Source organism: Lutra lutra, chromosome 9 (assembly GCF_902655055.1).
Source record: "Lutra lutra chromosome 9, mLutLut1.2, whole genome shotgun sequence".
Taxonomy (NCBI): Eukaryota; Metazoa; Chordata; class Mammalia; order Carnivora; family Mustelidae; genus Lutra; species Lutra lutra.
The window spans coordinates 89,705,809-89,722,113 of record NC_062286.1 but is presented as its reverse complement, the minus strand read 5'-3'; the positions used below and the strand labels follow the sequence as shown (position 1 = coordinate 89,722,113).

Below are 16,305 nucleotides of genomic sequence, written 5' to 3'. Positions count from 1 at the left end.
CCAGCCTTTGCTCATTCTCAAAAGTAGGAGAGAAGAGTACCCAAAGGGCAGGGATGTATCCCTAGGACTTAAGTTTCGTCTAAGGACTGGGGAAAAGGGGGGACTTGGAAGAACATTTGGAAAAATAATACTTGTTTCATATGTAAATATCAAATAAAAATGAAAACAGGACAGTCGTGCTGTAAAAGACAAGGCACAGAGATCCTGTCCTCTCTGCTTGCTCTCGGGCCTTAGCGGAAGGACCTGGGGCTGTCAGTAATCTCTGGGGACAACTGTGCTTTTGTTCCTAGCCTGCTGTCGGGTGGGGACAGCGGCAGGCCAGCCAACTCCGAGAGAGGCCCTGAACTTACTGAGCCTCACCTGCATCCCCGCTCTAGGGTTGCACTTGACTGCGGGCTTCATTACCGTAACCCAGTGGCTAGAAAAGAATCCTTTGTAATTTGTCAGCCAGACCACAGGAAGCGAACAGGATGCCTTAAAACAAGAATGTTGTTTTTCAGATATTTGGAATGATTTTGAGAGTTTCAGCTCCAACCCACATGTGCCTAGGGCAGTGGACGGTGGGCCGTGGTGGAACGTGGGCCCACCTGGCTTCCTGGGGGAGCTCCTGAGGCCCCTGTCGTAGCTTGCTGTGACCCCACTCACAGTGCACAGGTTTCAGCAGGTCACCCCCTGGTAACAGGGGGGCTCTCCAGGAAGGCTCATTCAGCTTTGTTTTGGATTGTTCTGGAGAACTTGCCCAGATTCTGCGCCGGCCACATAAACCTGTTTGCCTTTAGACCCACGGCTGAACTTGGAGCAGGCCTGCATTGAAACAGGAAGCTGGGACCTATTCGGGAAGGCTTAACTGAGCCAGGTCAGGGGGACAGATGAGCAGATGCTGTCCCCCTCCCTGATAAACCCCAGCCCTGTGGGGGACCCCGCAGCCACCCTGCAGCCAGGTCACTAGTTGGGAGGAGAGCAGAGGACGAGGAGTAGCAGGTGTGGTGTGTGTCTCTCACCTAGTGCCCAGGAGCTGCTGGTCCCCGCACCCCAATCGATCATCTTCCCACTGGGAGAACGTGTCAGGGACACTGCTAACAAGCACCCTCCTGTTCCCACAGCGAGAACGACGCATCATCGGAGAATGAGCAGCTGCTGAGCCGGAGCCTAGATAGTGACGAGGAGCCAGCCTCTGACAAGCAGGGCTCCCCAGAGTTGTGCCTCTTGTCGCTGGTCCACCTGGCCCGGGAGAAGTCGGCGGCCACCAAGTCAGCCGGGGTGAGGCCCCAGTGCTGCTCCTTGCACACTCATTGTCGCCCAGGGAGACAGAGGCATGAGGCAGGCAGGCCAGAGGAACCTAGATAGGGTGGTGGGCTGAAAGCAAAAAAATGGGAAACTTGTCTTTGTATCATCTAGCTTTATAGAAGAAAATGGAAGCTAGTAAGCAAAGAGAGAAATGTTAAAATTGCTTGGAATACCATAGGACAAAAAAAACTTTTGTAAATGTATGGGCATGTGTCTAAGCAGACCAAAAAACCCCCACAAAACACACACACACACTCTCACATATATACATACACCCAGTGTGCACACTCACACATACATATACACCCCCAGAGTGTACACACATTCACACCCAGAGTGTACACATACACACACACCCAGAGTATTCATACACACACACACACACACCCAGAGTGTATACACTCACACTTATACACACCAGCATACATACTCACATGAACACACACCCAGTGTATACACACTCACACACACCCAGAGTGTATACACTCACACATACACACACACTGTGAGTGTACACACTCATGCATACATAATATGCATTTTGCATGTAAAATGGTCCAAAGAGCTTGTCGCCCAAAGCAGGCCACCCAGAAGGAGCCGTGGCAGGGTGCACGGGCAGAGGGGCACAGCACTGCCCAGGCTGCCTGAGCATGCAGCATGTGGTTCACTGGCAGCCTGATCCAAGCATAGGTCAGTGTGCGGCTAGGTAATGTTGTTAATGGTGAACATGTCCCCGCCTGGGAAGCTGGTCCGGACAGGGATGCCACACTCTGCGCTGCCCTCAGTCCGGGAACATCTGTCATGGCACCCATCACTTGCAGGGACCCTGGAGGTCTATGGAGTTGTTCTGAGAGGTACCAGCTCCTGTGGGGCATGGAAACTTTCAGCCAGGACCCCTCCTGTGCCGATCCTGCATGGCCTCATGTCCTTACCCGGAGCGGTGGGCTCTGGGAGAAGAGTCTGTGGATGGCTGCAGACAGAGCCATGGCATCTCAGGCCCCCACTGGCCAGCTGGGGTCCCCACCACTCACCCTCCCACACAGACTGATGCCAGGTGTCTTGTGAGCCTGAACGTCCAGGGGACCCTAAAGAGCAGCTGAACACGGAAGGTGCACGAATTTCCTGATGAGACGGTCATGTGAGGGCGCCAGTCAGCATTTCTGACTCTCAGTCGGGAGAGCAGCTGCCAGCACTGGGCTGGAGAATGGGCATTTTTGTGGGCTTCCACTTTCTCTTATTCTGAAAATTAACATTCCCTTAACTTTTCCCATAGATTCAAAGTCGAAGGAAAAAGATATTGGACGTGTATGCCAATGTGTGTGGAGTCGTTGAAGGTAGGCATGGACATGCTCTTTGGGGATCTGTACCCCAGATGTCCCCAAGGATCTTGCCCCAACCGTCAGCTTGGAGGAGGTAGCTCTGGCAGGAGTCCCAAGGTCCCACGGGGACCAGAAAGGCCACCCCCCACCCCCAGCTTGTCACGTTCCTCATCCCAGTGGCGGGCGAACCCACATCATGTGTGGAGGGACGTGGAATTTGGCATCAAACTATTTAAGGCCTTTTCCGTAGCAATCCCCAAGCCCCTTTCCCTCTCAGGACCAGGAGATGACACCCAGCCAGCCCTGGGACAGAGCCTCCCTGGGGGACCATGGAGTCAGGAGAGAACAGTAGTGGAAGGAGCCGGCGTCCTCCAGTGTCCGTCAGACACTGCCCTGCTCTGGTGTTTTCAGTCACTTACCCAGTCATTAGCAGGCCCTTTCCTTGCCCTTTCCTTGGGTACCTGCTCCCCTCCTCAAAGATGCTTCCCGAGCCAGCAGAGTCAGGCTGTTTCACAACAACTACACATTGTGTCTGGGCAGCAGGACTAGAAATATAAGCATTTCAACCTAAAACCAGAATCCACAGTTCCCATTTCTTCCAAATCTAGGCTCTAAATTACCTTTGTCTTCACCCAGGGGACAAAACCCCTCATCGCTGAGGTTAGGGAATGCTCCCCAGCTTCACCAGGCCACTTGATCCTGGTCTCACGGGCATCCCTCCTTGGACTTCTGGGTCTGGCCCAGGCAGGAGGAGTGGAGCCAGGGGGCCTCTCATTTCTCCACAGAAGTGGAGCCCAGCACACCAAGCCCGGGGAAGCCTTGCTGGCTGAGTGCTCCTTTAGCCAGAGGTAACTTCCAGGGGCCAAGACCTCAACTTGCCTGCCTGTTGAAACACAGCATCTCTCCAAATGAACAATGCCCCATGTCTGATAAGCCTGGCATGGCCGCCCTATGATGGATGGTCTGCGGTTTGCATTCCATTACCCTGGAAAGTTCTTCTCTGTTCCAAAAGATGTCTTGGCTTTTAGCACCCATCCCTGGGACAATGGTTTTCAGATTAATTTCGGGAACCCCACAGAAAAGAGGAGACTTTCCAGTGAGACTGGGAGGATGAAGTGTGTGAGCCCCATGTGCCTGCCCACCCTCTCTCAGCCTGGGGTGTGTGGTGTGCTTATCAACCCTTAGGGGCCCTCACATCACCAAGGCAGAGAACCTTAGACCAGTGCCCAGTCCTGGGGGAATAGTATATTCACCCAGACACTCACCCAGAGTTTTCCACTATTTGCCCTCTGCCCAGCCCAGCCCCCAAATGCCCCCAAGATCCTGACGTAATTTGGCTGGGGTGAGTCTCCGGCATCCATTTCTTTTGTTTGTTTTTAATTAAACTTGTAATTCTGAGATCACAGCAGATTCACATGTGGTGGTAGGACACTATACAGAGAGTTCCCGTGGACCCTTTCCTCAGTGTTCCTCAATGAGACCATCCCTCTGAACCATCTCTGAAAGTCACAATCAGAACACTGACATTGATACCCAAAGGCAGAGCCCATTTCTTTCACCACAAGGATCCCTCTGGATACCCTTTTTAGCCTCACTCTCTCCCCCACTTCCCGATCTCTCCTTAGTCACAGGCAACCGCTAATCTGTTCATTTCTACAGTTTTGTCATTTTGTGAACATTAAGTGGACTTAAGCACTGTGTGGCCTCTTGCCAAAGGCCCTTTTTCCTCCACCTAATTCCCAGGAGACTCATGCAGATTGTTGTGTGTTGTAGATTTTTCCTCATACCCCTAGTACCTGCCCACATCATGAACGAATCACAACTCGTTGAAGCATTCATCCAGTTAAGAACATCTCGGTTGTTGCTGGTTTGGGGCTATTATGAATAAAGCCACTATAAAGAGCCATGAATAGATTTTTATGTGAACATAAGTCATCATTTCACTGGATAAATGCCCAGGAGTACAGTTGTTGGGTTGTATGATAGTTGTATGTTTTGTGTTTTTAAAAACTGCTGGGGCGCCTGAGTGGCCCGGTCAGTTGAGCGTCCGACTCTTGGTTTTGACTCAGGTCGTGATCTCAGGGTCGTGGGGTTGAGCCCAGCCTTGGGTTCCAAGCTTGGCACAGCACAGAGTCTGCCTGTGATTCTCTCTCTCTCTCTCTGCCCCTCCCACTCATGCTCTCTCTGTCTCTGTCTCTCTTTCTCTCTCAAGTAAATAAATAAATCTTAAAAAAAAAAAAAAACTCCAAACAGTTTTCCAAAGTGCCTGTACCGTGTCCATCCCCACCAGCAATGTGTGAGTCATCCTGTTTCTTTACTTTCTTGCCAGCATTTGGTAGTGGTGCTGTTTTTTATTTTAGTCACTCAGATAGTTATGTTTTCTTATCTCATGGTGGTCTGAATTTACATTTCCCTAATGTAGCATCTTTTCATGAGGTCACTGCCATCTGTATGTCCTCTTCAGTAAAATGTTTCACTCTGTCTTTTGCCCATTTTCCAAATGGATTGTGGAGGGTTTTGCTGTAACCTTTGTTGGATATGTGATTTGCAGTTATTTTCTCCACTCTGTAGGTTGTCTTTCCATTCTCTTAATAGGGTCTTTCACAGAAAGGTGAAATTTTGGTAAGATTGTGTTTTTTATAGATTGTGTTTTTTTGTATCCAGGCTAAGATCTCTTTGCCTAGTCCTAGATCACAAAGATATTTTCCTGTGATTGTTTTCTAAAAAGTTTTATCATTTTGTTTTGCCTTTGAGTCGATGATCAGTTGGAGTTAATTTTTATAAAAGACGTGAGACTTAGACTGAGGTGAGTTTTTGTTTTATTTTGTTTTGCTGTTTGTTCATTTGTTGTTTTTGCTTTTAGATGTCCAGTAGCTCTAGCACCATTTTTGGGGAAAAACTATATTTTGTCTGTTCAATTGCTTTTGCGCCTTTGTCAAAAATCAGCTTGGGCATATTTGTGTGGGTCTAGTTTATCATTTAAGATTGCTACTTTATTTTTTGTTTACTCTTTTTTGTTTCTGTTTTTCATTTTCTCTATTTTCTTTTTCCTGCTTTCCTTTGGGTCACTTGAACATATTTTAGAAATCCATTTTGGTGTTGTTTTGAGTGATGCACTTTATAAGTTCTGAGTACATAGCCTTTTCCATAGCTAATTTAGGATGATTGAGGTCATCCCTTTACTAGTTTGAATGAAATATAAAAAACTTCCCTTTATGTCCTTTCCTGTTTAAAGTTGTCTTAAATATTTCCTCTACATATATTCAGAACCACATCGGTTGTTTCAACTAGCAAACATAATTCAGAAAACCTAAAAGGAAAAGGAAAGCTATCGTGTTTACCAATATTTTTGCTTACCATGCTCTTTTCTGATATCCCAAGGTTCCTTCTTTCATGCTTTCCTTTCTGTTGAGAAACTTCTTTTAGTCATTCTTTTAAGGTAGTTCTGTTGGTGACGAATTCTTGGTTTTCCCTTCATCCTGAGGTTGCCTTGATTTCCCCTTCATTCTTGGAGGCTATTTTCACTGGGGATGGGACACTATGTTGACAGTTCTTTCCTTTCTGTAGTTGAAAATACTGTGCCATGTTCCTCTGGTCTCCAGGTTTCTGATGAGAAATCCACTGACCTTCTAATTCTTTTCCACTGTAGGTAAGGTGTTGATTTTTTTTTTTTTCTGCCTTCAAGACTTCTTTGTCTTTAGCTTTCAAGAGTTTATGATGTGTCTTGATGTGAATTTCTTTGGGTGTATCCTGTTTGGAGTTTTTTCAGCTTCTTGAATCTGTAGGCTTATGTCACTTTCCAAGTTTGGGAAGTTTTCAGCCATTATTTCCTTTTTCATCCATACCCTCTCTCTCCTCTTCTAGGCCTCCATGGCACAAATGTGAGATCTTTTGTTTCAGCCCCACAGGTCCTTGGGACTCTGTTTTTTAGTTTATTTTATATCTGTTGTCCAGATAAATAATTTCAATTCTATTATCCAGTTAACTAATTCTTTCTTCTGTCCATATTCTGCCATTGAGCTTATCTACTCAACTTTTGATCTCATTTATTGTCTTTTTGTGGTTCTAACATTGCCACTTGGTTCTTCTTTATATTTTCTATCTTTTGTGAGGCTTTCATTTTTTCATTTGTTTCAAGCATGCATGTAATTATTTGTTGAAGCATTTTTATCATGACTTCTTTAAAATATGTATCAGATAATTCTAATATTTCTGTTATCTCTGGTTTTGTCTTTTTTCATTCATTTGAGATCTTCCTAGCCATCAACAACAATAGAGGATTTGGCTGACTTGCCTCACATTCTTTACCCCTTTTTGGAAATATTTTCAAAAATAAAATTAAGAACATTTGAGATCTGCCTAGTTCTTGATGTGATGAGTGGGTTTCTACTGAAACTAGAAGATTTATGTCACATTCTGAGACTCTGGATTTTATTTAAGCTTTCTGATGTAGCTTGTTTCTTCTGATATCTCTGTGGTGGTAGATGTCTAGGTTCCCACTCACTCTTCATTGACACCCAAGTAGGGGCTTCTTATTGTTCCTGGCAGGGGGGTGGGGTGGGAATCTGTTTCTCTGTGTGGTCTCCACTAAGACACTGGAGTGGGCAGGCTCTCAACTTGGCCTTCCTTAATAACTGGTGCAGTCTTAGAGCCTTCTGAAGGTGGACCTCCAGACTCTTACAGCCTTTGCTGGCCTTAGTGGGGACTGGGCCACAGTTTTCTCTGTGGTGTTCAGCTGTAACAAGTGGGTATTGTCTATAAATGTTTTCTTCTTGATGAGCTTCTCTTTTCCTAATGCTTTGGCTGAGAAAGCAGGCCTCTGTTGGGGTTATTTTTGTTTGTTATTGGTATTTCTGGGTTGCTGGACTCTTCAGCTCTATGTCTGTGATAATGAGGCAAAAGGAAACCAAGGAACTCAGCACTATGTCACGCATCATTGCTCTACTCCCAAGACCCCCACCAGTCTCTTTTTTCTCCATAGAGTCTCTTTATGCTTGCTTTGTACATACCATTCAGGGTTTTTAGCTGTACTTACCAGGTGGAAAAGGGAAAAACATATTTACTCCATCATCCAAAAGTGAAAATACATCATCCCCCACCCCCCACAATATCCCAGGTAAGTCTAATGTGCAGAGAAGGCTGAGAACCATCAGATGGTGGTGACTTGGCTCAGGTAGCACCAACTTCAGGCTATCTTTGAAAGTACCTTCATAAAGGTGATTGCTATCCCCATAAAGGGATGTGATACTGTTCCTTTGACTCCCTCCTCAGCGTAGCTCCAGGGGAAACAAGGTCACCCAACTAAAGGTAGCCCATGCTCAGGACTTTGGTGACTGCTAACAGTGGTATTGAGGGGATTACTCTAACATTGCGGCAGCTATTTTCCTAGGAGGAGAGGGGGCTATTACTGAGGTTAGGATACTTGGGCTTCTCTTGGGGCTGGCAAAGTCCTGGGTGTAGTTAACCTCAAGCTATGCATTTATTTTGTGTGGTTTTCTGCATCTGTGTTTTATTTTAAAAAAAATTTTTTAAAGTTTTAAAAATAATTTTTAATTGTGTTGTGCTTCTGTTAATTGCCATTCACAATTTCCGATGGTGGCCCTTTGTCTCTGCAGGTCTCAGCCCCACAGAGCTGCCATTTGACTGCCTTGAAAAGACAAGCCGAATGCTCAGCTCCACGTACAACTCCGAGAAGGCCGTTGTGAAAACATGGCGCCACCTGGCCGAGAGCTTTGGACTGAAGAGGGATGAGATTGGGGGCATGACAGATGGCATGCAGCTCTTTGACCGCATCAGCACAGCAGGCTACAGCATCCCAGAGCTGCTAACAAAACTGGTGCAGATCGAGCGGCTAGATGCTGTGGAGTCCTTATGTGCGGACATACTCGAGTGGGCCGGGCTTGTGCCCCCAGCCTCCCAACCACCCACGACATCCTGAGGAGCCGGCCTGTGGGCTGTCCTCCCTGGGAGGCACCAAGGATCCAACAAGGGCTCTGGAGCTGTGAGTGCTGCCAACAGACTGCTAAGAATTGAGGCTTTTTCTGCTGTCACCAGGCTTTGCCCTAGGCTGTTCCCAGGAACAAGAGGAAATGAGGCCCATCTTCTAATCTAACCAAAGATAAAACATTAAAGCTGGGATGTTCCCAGCTCCCCACCTGTACCTCACCGGGCAGGATGAATATTTATTCATGAACTCATTCAAGGGACATTGCTGGGTGCTCAGACGAACCAAACAATGTGGGGATGACAGAGGTGAAGAATCTGTCCCTGTCTTTAAGGAGTTTACAACCTAGGGAGAGATAGAAGACGTGTTTACAAACCACCTTGCTAGAAGACATCAAAGAGTCTGGGTGAGGGGATGCTAAGAAAATGTGAGAGAAGTTCTGAGGGAGGAGATGGCTCCCCAAGCATGATGAAGGAGGGAAGCCTCATGAGGAAAGCAGCTTGAAAGCCTGGTGACGTGTCTACAAAAGGCAGACACCCCACTCCATGTATTGTGTCAGGTTTGGTAGTTGTCTGTGGCTTCTTTGGGATAACTTTGCCTGTTCTTTAGGCCATCTGTATTCCTACAGCCCTTCCAGGCACTGATGGAAGAGTTCACTCTGTGGTCTGCCTTCTGTCACTGATATACAAGGTGTGTGTTTGTTCAGTCAGGTAGACCTGTGTCCAATCTGTGGCCAGTTTCTACTGCATGAGTTCCAGGCCTGGGACCTGGTGGTTTTGTATTACACATGAATTGCTTTCCACTCTCATCCTTAGTCAGGTTTGACCCTTTGTGGGAAGCATTGCTCAAGAACACAATCCATGATGTGTCAGCCTGTTTTAGCTTCAAACAGAAAGGAGTGGTCTGCTGTATGTATAAAGAGAAATGGTGACTTCCTAAGAGTTCAGCCAAGCACAATTGTAGATTCTGAGCATCCAAGACTTGTGGATGAGACTTGAGGCATGAAAGCTTCTGAACCAGTTGAGGAAAGTGGGGCCTCACAGCACAGGGACGGCCTGGGCTTGGAATCAGGGAACTGGTTCTAGTTGTGCCAACTTGGACCATTTTCTTCTCCTTCCCAGGCTTCAGTGTCTCTTCTGCTAAGGAGAGGTTAGCCTGTGGCTCTGCAATCAGGGGAAGTAAGGTGCAGGTGGGCAACAGGAAAGTAGGGCTGTAGGAAATGCCAGGCCTTCAAGGTGCACATCCAAGTGAATACCGGGAGTCATCAAGTAAAATGAGACTAGAAGCAGAAGAACTCAGAGTAACTATAGTTGTTTGACATATGTTTAGAGTTCAATAAACTGGCATTGTTCTTGGAAGATTCTCTTACCACACGTGCTGTTGCCAAGAGTGTGGGAGCCAGTGTAGTGATCATACCAGGGGGTTAATTTAGAGTTCATGCTGAGCTTCCTAATGACAGATCTATGGGTTATTACTAAATTAAAACCAGTCTCTGGATTACAAAGCGATGTTTTTAAAATTACAAGTCGCATGACTGAGCAAATGCTTCGGGGGGAGGAAATCAGTCATATGTTCAGAGCCAACAAGCAATTTCCCACCAACGAATGTAGAACATACTGTGATAGGATCATAATTAGGTCCTGAATATTTAATATCATCATTTGCTGTGTCTGTTTGCTGCTGTTTTTCAAAACCTATCTGGTATATCCTTCAAGCTAAATATTCCATGGCAAAACTTAATTATCCTTTTAATTCCTCTTTGAAATTCTACAGTGCCCCTTTCTCATGCTTTGTGATAATGATGATGAGAGGCTCCCCCTGAACCAGGCAGCAAATGTCACATGTGATGAGAGTACCATTCCAGGGAGACAGCCTGCAGTTTCCCAAGAACAACATTCTCAGTGAAGGAGCAGGGGGAGCTGTTCCCAGGCCCAGAGCCTGTCCTCATTTCATGGGGCTGGATGTCCAGCCAGCATCACGCCACGTTTTGGTGACTCTAAACTTGCCATTTTTAGGGAGCTCATCCTTACAGAGTTAAACATTCCTTTGTCATTCACTTATTTGGAAACAAATCCAAGAAAAGTCTATTTTGATGGACATTAGCCTACGTTATGGAATTCAAATCAATGAGACCACAATGATTATCACTGACCAGAGCCGGGAATTCCACCTTGCCATTCTGTATGGAGAGAGGCATTGTTTTGCTATCCTTAAAAACATTTAGGGAACACCCGAGGCTAAGAGCTATGGGTCCTAGCCAGTGAAGTCTTAATTTTCAATAATTTTGTCTAATTTTGTATATATAACTTATTATATTTTACAATTTCAATAAACTAATAAAAAGGAGTTCGACAGATTGCTACAATGTGAGTTCTTTCTGGGGGTGGATTGAGGGAGGAGGTGGGTGAGTGGAGAAGCCTTTGATTACTCTGGTCCTGGTTATTGCCTGTGTATGATGAGACTGCAGGATTGTGACCAGCCTAAATGAATTGCCTACATTTTTATGGCCTAGGTCATGTGTTTGACAGAAGCAAACATTACAACGAGATTGTGTAAATAAACACCTGGAGCATTGTTTTCCAAGTTGCCATCAATGTATCACTTAGCTCCTGCTGTGTAATGCTAAAATGCCCAAAATTCAGTGGCTTAAAGTGACAATTTATTACTACAGTTCAGAGGTCGATAAGGATCTCAGCTGACATAAGGTGGCCTCAGTTGGATATGGCTCAGCGGGGGCCGCTGTCTGTTGGGATACTCTCACCGCGGTTGCTCTGTTCTGTAGTCCCCCATCCTAGACCATCATTTAGGTTAGGCCTGCCTCAATAATGACAATGAAAGAAGAGCAATAGTGAGCGGACATACAAAGTTTCATCAGGCTTACACCCAGAACTGGCACATCATCCCTTCTAGCTCATTCTTTTGGCCAAAGCAAGTCATAACCCTAATTCTGTGAAGAACAAAGTCAAATCACAAAAGGTAAAATATTAGGCCAGACAATGCAAATATCCACAGGTATGTTTGTTTCCTACGACTGCAGTAACATGTTACCACAAAATTAGTGGTTTAAAGCAACAGAATTTATGGTCTTACAGTTCTGGAGGTCAGAAGTCCTCAAGTCAAAGTTTGAATGGAATTGCGTTCCTTGTGGAGGCTACAGAAGAAAATGTTGCCTGTTCTAACTTCCAGCCTCTGTCCATATTTGTTGGCTCATGGTTCCTTTCCATCTTCCAGGCCAACAAACCTGTCTCTCCAACCTCTGCTTCCTTTGTCACATATCCTTCCCTGACACCCTCCTGCTTCCCTCTCTTTTCCCTTGTGATCACATGGGGCCACCCAGGTAATCTGGAATCATTTCTCCATCTCAAGCTTAATCACTTCTACGAAGTCCGTGTGAGGTCACATGGTCCTAAGACATAGGGGTTAGAGGGTAAATGTTTTTGAAGAACCATTGGTCTGCCAACCACAATAAGTACATGATGACTGGACTATGACAATGTAACATCCTCAGAGGAAGTGTTCTGTCAAAGCATACTTTCCAGGGGGGCTCTTTTGCTGTGTGAATACTAAGCAGTGACTGCCTTCCTGCGGGGAACTGTGAAGAAAGGACGGACAGCTGGGCTGCAGGTGCTCAGCAGCAAGGACTTCAGTGGGCCACCTGCCCTGCAACCCTGACTGGGGCGCACGAGCTCTGCTCTCCTCCACCTCCAGCCTCAGTGGGCCAGGGCGACATGGCAGAGTCTCATGAGAACCCAGTTTGGATTAGAGGATATCTCTTTATTCAGGGCTTTGCTTATACTTTTCTTCCCCAAACAATTCTAGTGAATCATTCACTTTGGCAACAATGATGGCTTTTAGAAGCTTGAAAGAGTTGTTGGCTTTGGGTAGAAATTTTGCTGCTCCCTCAATGCATTTGCAGCCCTTCAAAGACATCTTGCATTTTGTAGTAAAAAGCTAAAATTCTGGTACTACTTCCAACGTGTTGGAATGCTTTATGGACCAGGTAAACCTGGAGACAGCACAAACATTGTTGCTTTAAAAAGATATTTTGGAGGATCAGAGGGGTCCTGCTCAGCTACTCGTTCTGGTGCCAAAAGACCTCATGAGAAGTTCAAGTTTTCTATGTATTTCACTTTTTAAAAACTCATAGAGAGATAACCAGAGGGTGAAAATGGAGAGAAGGCTTAAAACCATTTTTCTAAGAGTAACCCTGAGCCTAGCTTGTTACTCAAAGTTACATAGTGATTCCAATGAAACAGATTATTCATATTCTGTTCTTCCTTGTTTTCTTAATCCTGATCAGTGTCACACATACAGGGTAACGACTTCACTGAGGGAAAATGTTCCTGTTCTTTCATAATCACCCATGTGGGACTCTTTTAAAGGCAGTTTTTGTAAGGTTTTATAAGCGAGATAAACACAACACCAGGTGAAGTGGGAGCAAGGCAAGATTTATTAAAGGCACTTTCCAGCGAAGTTTCGGGGCTCAGGAGAAGGGGAACCAAGAAAGTCTCACCGGGAGGAGGTGGGCACCCTTGGGCGAGGAGGTGGGCACCCTCGGGCTAGGTTCCTCGACTCCAGAAAGAGGAATGGGGGAAGTCGCACTGAGAGTGAGTTGGTGGGGGTCTTTTATCTGTTTCCTGCATAGGTGTCGGGTTACCTAGGGAGATGTGACCTGGGCATACATCCTTTTGGCGGGAGAGTCAAGGGTTAAGGAAAGGTGGGGAGGAGGCTGGAAGATGGCGGCCCCAGGGGTCATTTCTATTCTTCCTACTGCACTCCCGGAGCCCTCCGACCCAACAGTTTTGAGTCCTTTTTCTATGCTTCAGTTTTCTCATCTGTAAATAGGGATTTACAGTATTAAATTACAGCACTAAATACAGTATTTTTTTAAAGATTTTATTTATTTTTTATTTATTTGGCAGACAGAGATCATAAGTAGGCAGAGAGGCAGGCAGAGAGAGAGAGAGGAGGAAGAAGGCTCCCTGCTAAGCAGAGAGTCCGATGCAGGGCTCGATACCAAGACCCTGGGATCATGACCTGAGCTGAAGGCAGAGGCTTTAACCCACTGAGCCACCCAGGCGCCCCTAAATACAGTATTAAAACAGTATTATGGTTTTTTTTTTTTAGAATTGTGAGAATCACATAATAAAGTACCCCATCTGGCACGTATCATTACGTTATTTAATCTTGAAGGGCATAGAAACTAGTAAACTCATTGCAAAGAACTTTCCAAATGGAATTCAGATAGGAAAGATGATGATGATTACAAAATGATTAGTACAAGGGAAAATACCAGTGCAGGAGAGAAGAGGCAGTCATTGTGACCAGAGAAAATACTGGCACACAGATTTCTGTCTGCTGTGGGGACCTGAAGGGACCCCCACCCCCGCAAGAGCAAACACCAGTAACCCTACACCCAGAGGAGGTCTATGCTTCCAGGCCCTGCAGCCGCTCTGCCTGGACTAATAGCACATGACAGGAAAAAGCATGGCAGGGGCCTCTTCTAATTCAGAGGTTGGATTTTTTTTTTTAAATTTCCCTTCAGTTTATTTAGATTAAAAAAACAAAGAGACAAAACACAGTTAACTCATCCATTCTTCCCACTCCCACCCTCAATTCTTGGAACCACCAATCTGTTCTCTGTGTTTATGAGCTTGCTGGGTTGGGTTCTTCTTTGGATTCCACATAAAGTGAGATCATACAGTACACTTGTACAGTTCTTTGGGTATTCAAGGTCTTTTGTGGTTCCATACAAAGTTTAGACTTTTTGTTCTATTTCTCTGAAAAATATCATTGTAACACTGATAGGGATTGCATTGAATCTGTAGATTGCTTTAGGTAGTATAAATATTTTAATAATATTAATTCTTCTAATCTCTGAATAAAGAATATCTTTATACTTATTTGAGTCTTCCTTCAATTTCTTTCACTAATATCTTATATTTTTCAATATACAAGTCTTTCACTTCTTTTGTTAAATTTATTCCTAGGTATTCAACCTATAGTAAATATATGAAAAACCAACAGCTAATATCATCCTAATGGGGAAGACTGAGAGTTTTTCCACTACGGTCAGGAACAAGACAGGGATGTCTACTCTCACCAATTTTATTTTACATAGTATTGGAAGTCCTAGCCTCAGCAATCAGACTACAAAAAGGAATAAAAGGCATTCAAATCAGCAAGGAAGAAGTCAAACTTTCACTATTTGCAGATGACATGATACTCCATATAGAAAACGTGAAAGACTCCACCAAAAAGCTGCTAGAACTAATACTCAAAATCAGTAAAGTCCCATGATACAGGGGCACATGGCTGGCTCAGTTGGAAGAGCATGGGACTCGACCGCAGGGTCAAGAGTTTGAGCCCTACACTGGGTGTAGAGATTACTTAAGTAAATAACAATTTTTTAAAAGGTGGCAAGATACAAGATCAATATACAGAAATCTGTTCTATTTCTATATGCCAATAACAAGGCAACAGAAAGGGAAATCCAGGAATCAATGCCATTTACAACTGCACCAAAAACCGTAAGATACCAAGGAATAACAAAAGAAGTAAAAGATCTGTACTCTGAAAACTATAGAATGCTTATGAAAGATGTTAAAGATGACAAAAAGAAATGGAAAAACATTCCATGCTCATGCATTGGAAGAAAAAAATATTTTTAAAATATCTATACTACCCAAAACAATCTACACATTTAATGCAATCTCTATCAAAATAGCACCAGCACAGAGCTAGAACAAACAATCCTAAAATTTGTGTGGAACCACAAAACACCCCAAACAGCCAAAGCAATCTTCAAAAAGAAAAGCAAAGCTGGACGGTCCCTGAGTAGCATAGTCATTTGGGTGTCTGACTCTCAGCTTCAGCTTAGGTCATGATCTTGGGGTCATTGAATCAAGCCCCATATTGGGCTCCTTGCTCAGCATGGAGTCTGCTTGGGATTCTCTCTCCATCTCTCTCTTCCCCTCCCCCCACCACACTCTCTCACTCTCCCTAAAATGAGTAAATAAATCTTAGGAAAGAAAGAAAGAAAGAAAGAAAGAAAGAAAGAAAGAAAGAAAGAAAGAAAGAAAGAAAGAAGAAGGAAAGAAAGAAAGAAAGAAAAAAGAGAGAGAGAGAAAGGAAGGAAGGAAGGGAAGGAGGGGGAAAGGGAGGGAAGGAAGGATGGAGGGAGGGAGGGAGGGACGAATGGAGGAAAGAAGAAAAGGAAAGCTGAGGCATCACAATTCTGGACTTCTAGTTATATTGCAAAGCTATAGTAACCAAAACAGTATGGCATTAGCACAAAAATAAACACATATGAATAGAACACAACAGAAAAACCAGAAATGAACCCACAACTGTATGGCCAATTGATCTTCAACAATGCAGGAAATACGGGACACCTGGGTGGCTCAGTGGGTTGAGCCTCTGCCTTTGGTTCAGGTCATGATCTCAGGGTCCTGGGATCGAGTCCCGCATCAGGCTCTCTGCTCAGCAGGGAGCCTGTTTCCTCTCTCTCTGCCTGCCTCTCTGCCTACTTGTGATCTCTCTCTCTCTGTCAAATAAATAAATAAAATCTTAAAAAAAAAACAATGCAGGAAATAATTTTTTTTTTTTAAGATTTTATTTATTTGTCAGAGAGAGAGGAGAGCGAGCGAGCACAGGCAGACAGAATGGCAGGCAGAGGCAGAGGGAGAAGCAGGCTCCCCGCCAAGCAAGGAGCCCGATGTGGGACTCGATCCCAGGACACTGGGATCATGACCT

At 45.0% G+C, this 16,305-nt stretch overlaps 1 protein-coding gene across 2 annotated transcripts in view; it reads left to right on the top strand.

The window, feature by feature from the left end:
* The window catches only part of EDAR (ectodysplasin A receptor), a 91,698-nt gene extending 80,826 nt beyond the window's left edge, over nt 1-10,872 (top strand). For both annotated transcript variants that reach the window (XM_047746529.1, XM_047746530.1), the window contains 3 exons: nt 1,104-1,260; nt 2,561-2,621; nt 8,222-10,872. In XM_047746529.1, coding sequence (XP_047602485.1) covers nt 1,104-1,260; nt 2,561-2,621; nt 8,222-8,544 — 541 coding nt within the window. In that variant the 3' untranslated portion in view covers nt 8,545-10,872. The remainder of the gene's footprint in view (nt 1-1,103; nt 1,261-2,560; nt 2,622-8,221) is intronic.
* Nucleotides 10,873-16,305: the final 5,433 nt, after the last annotated feature.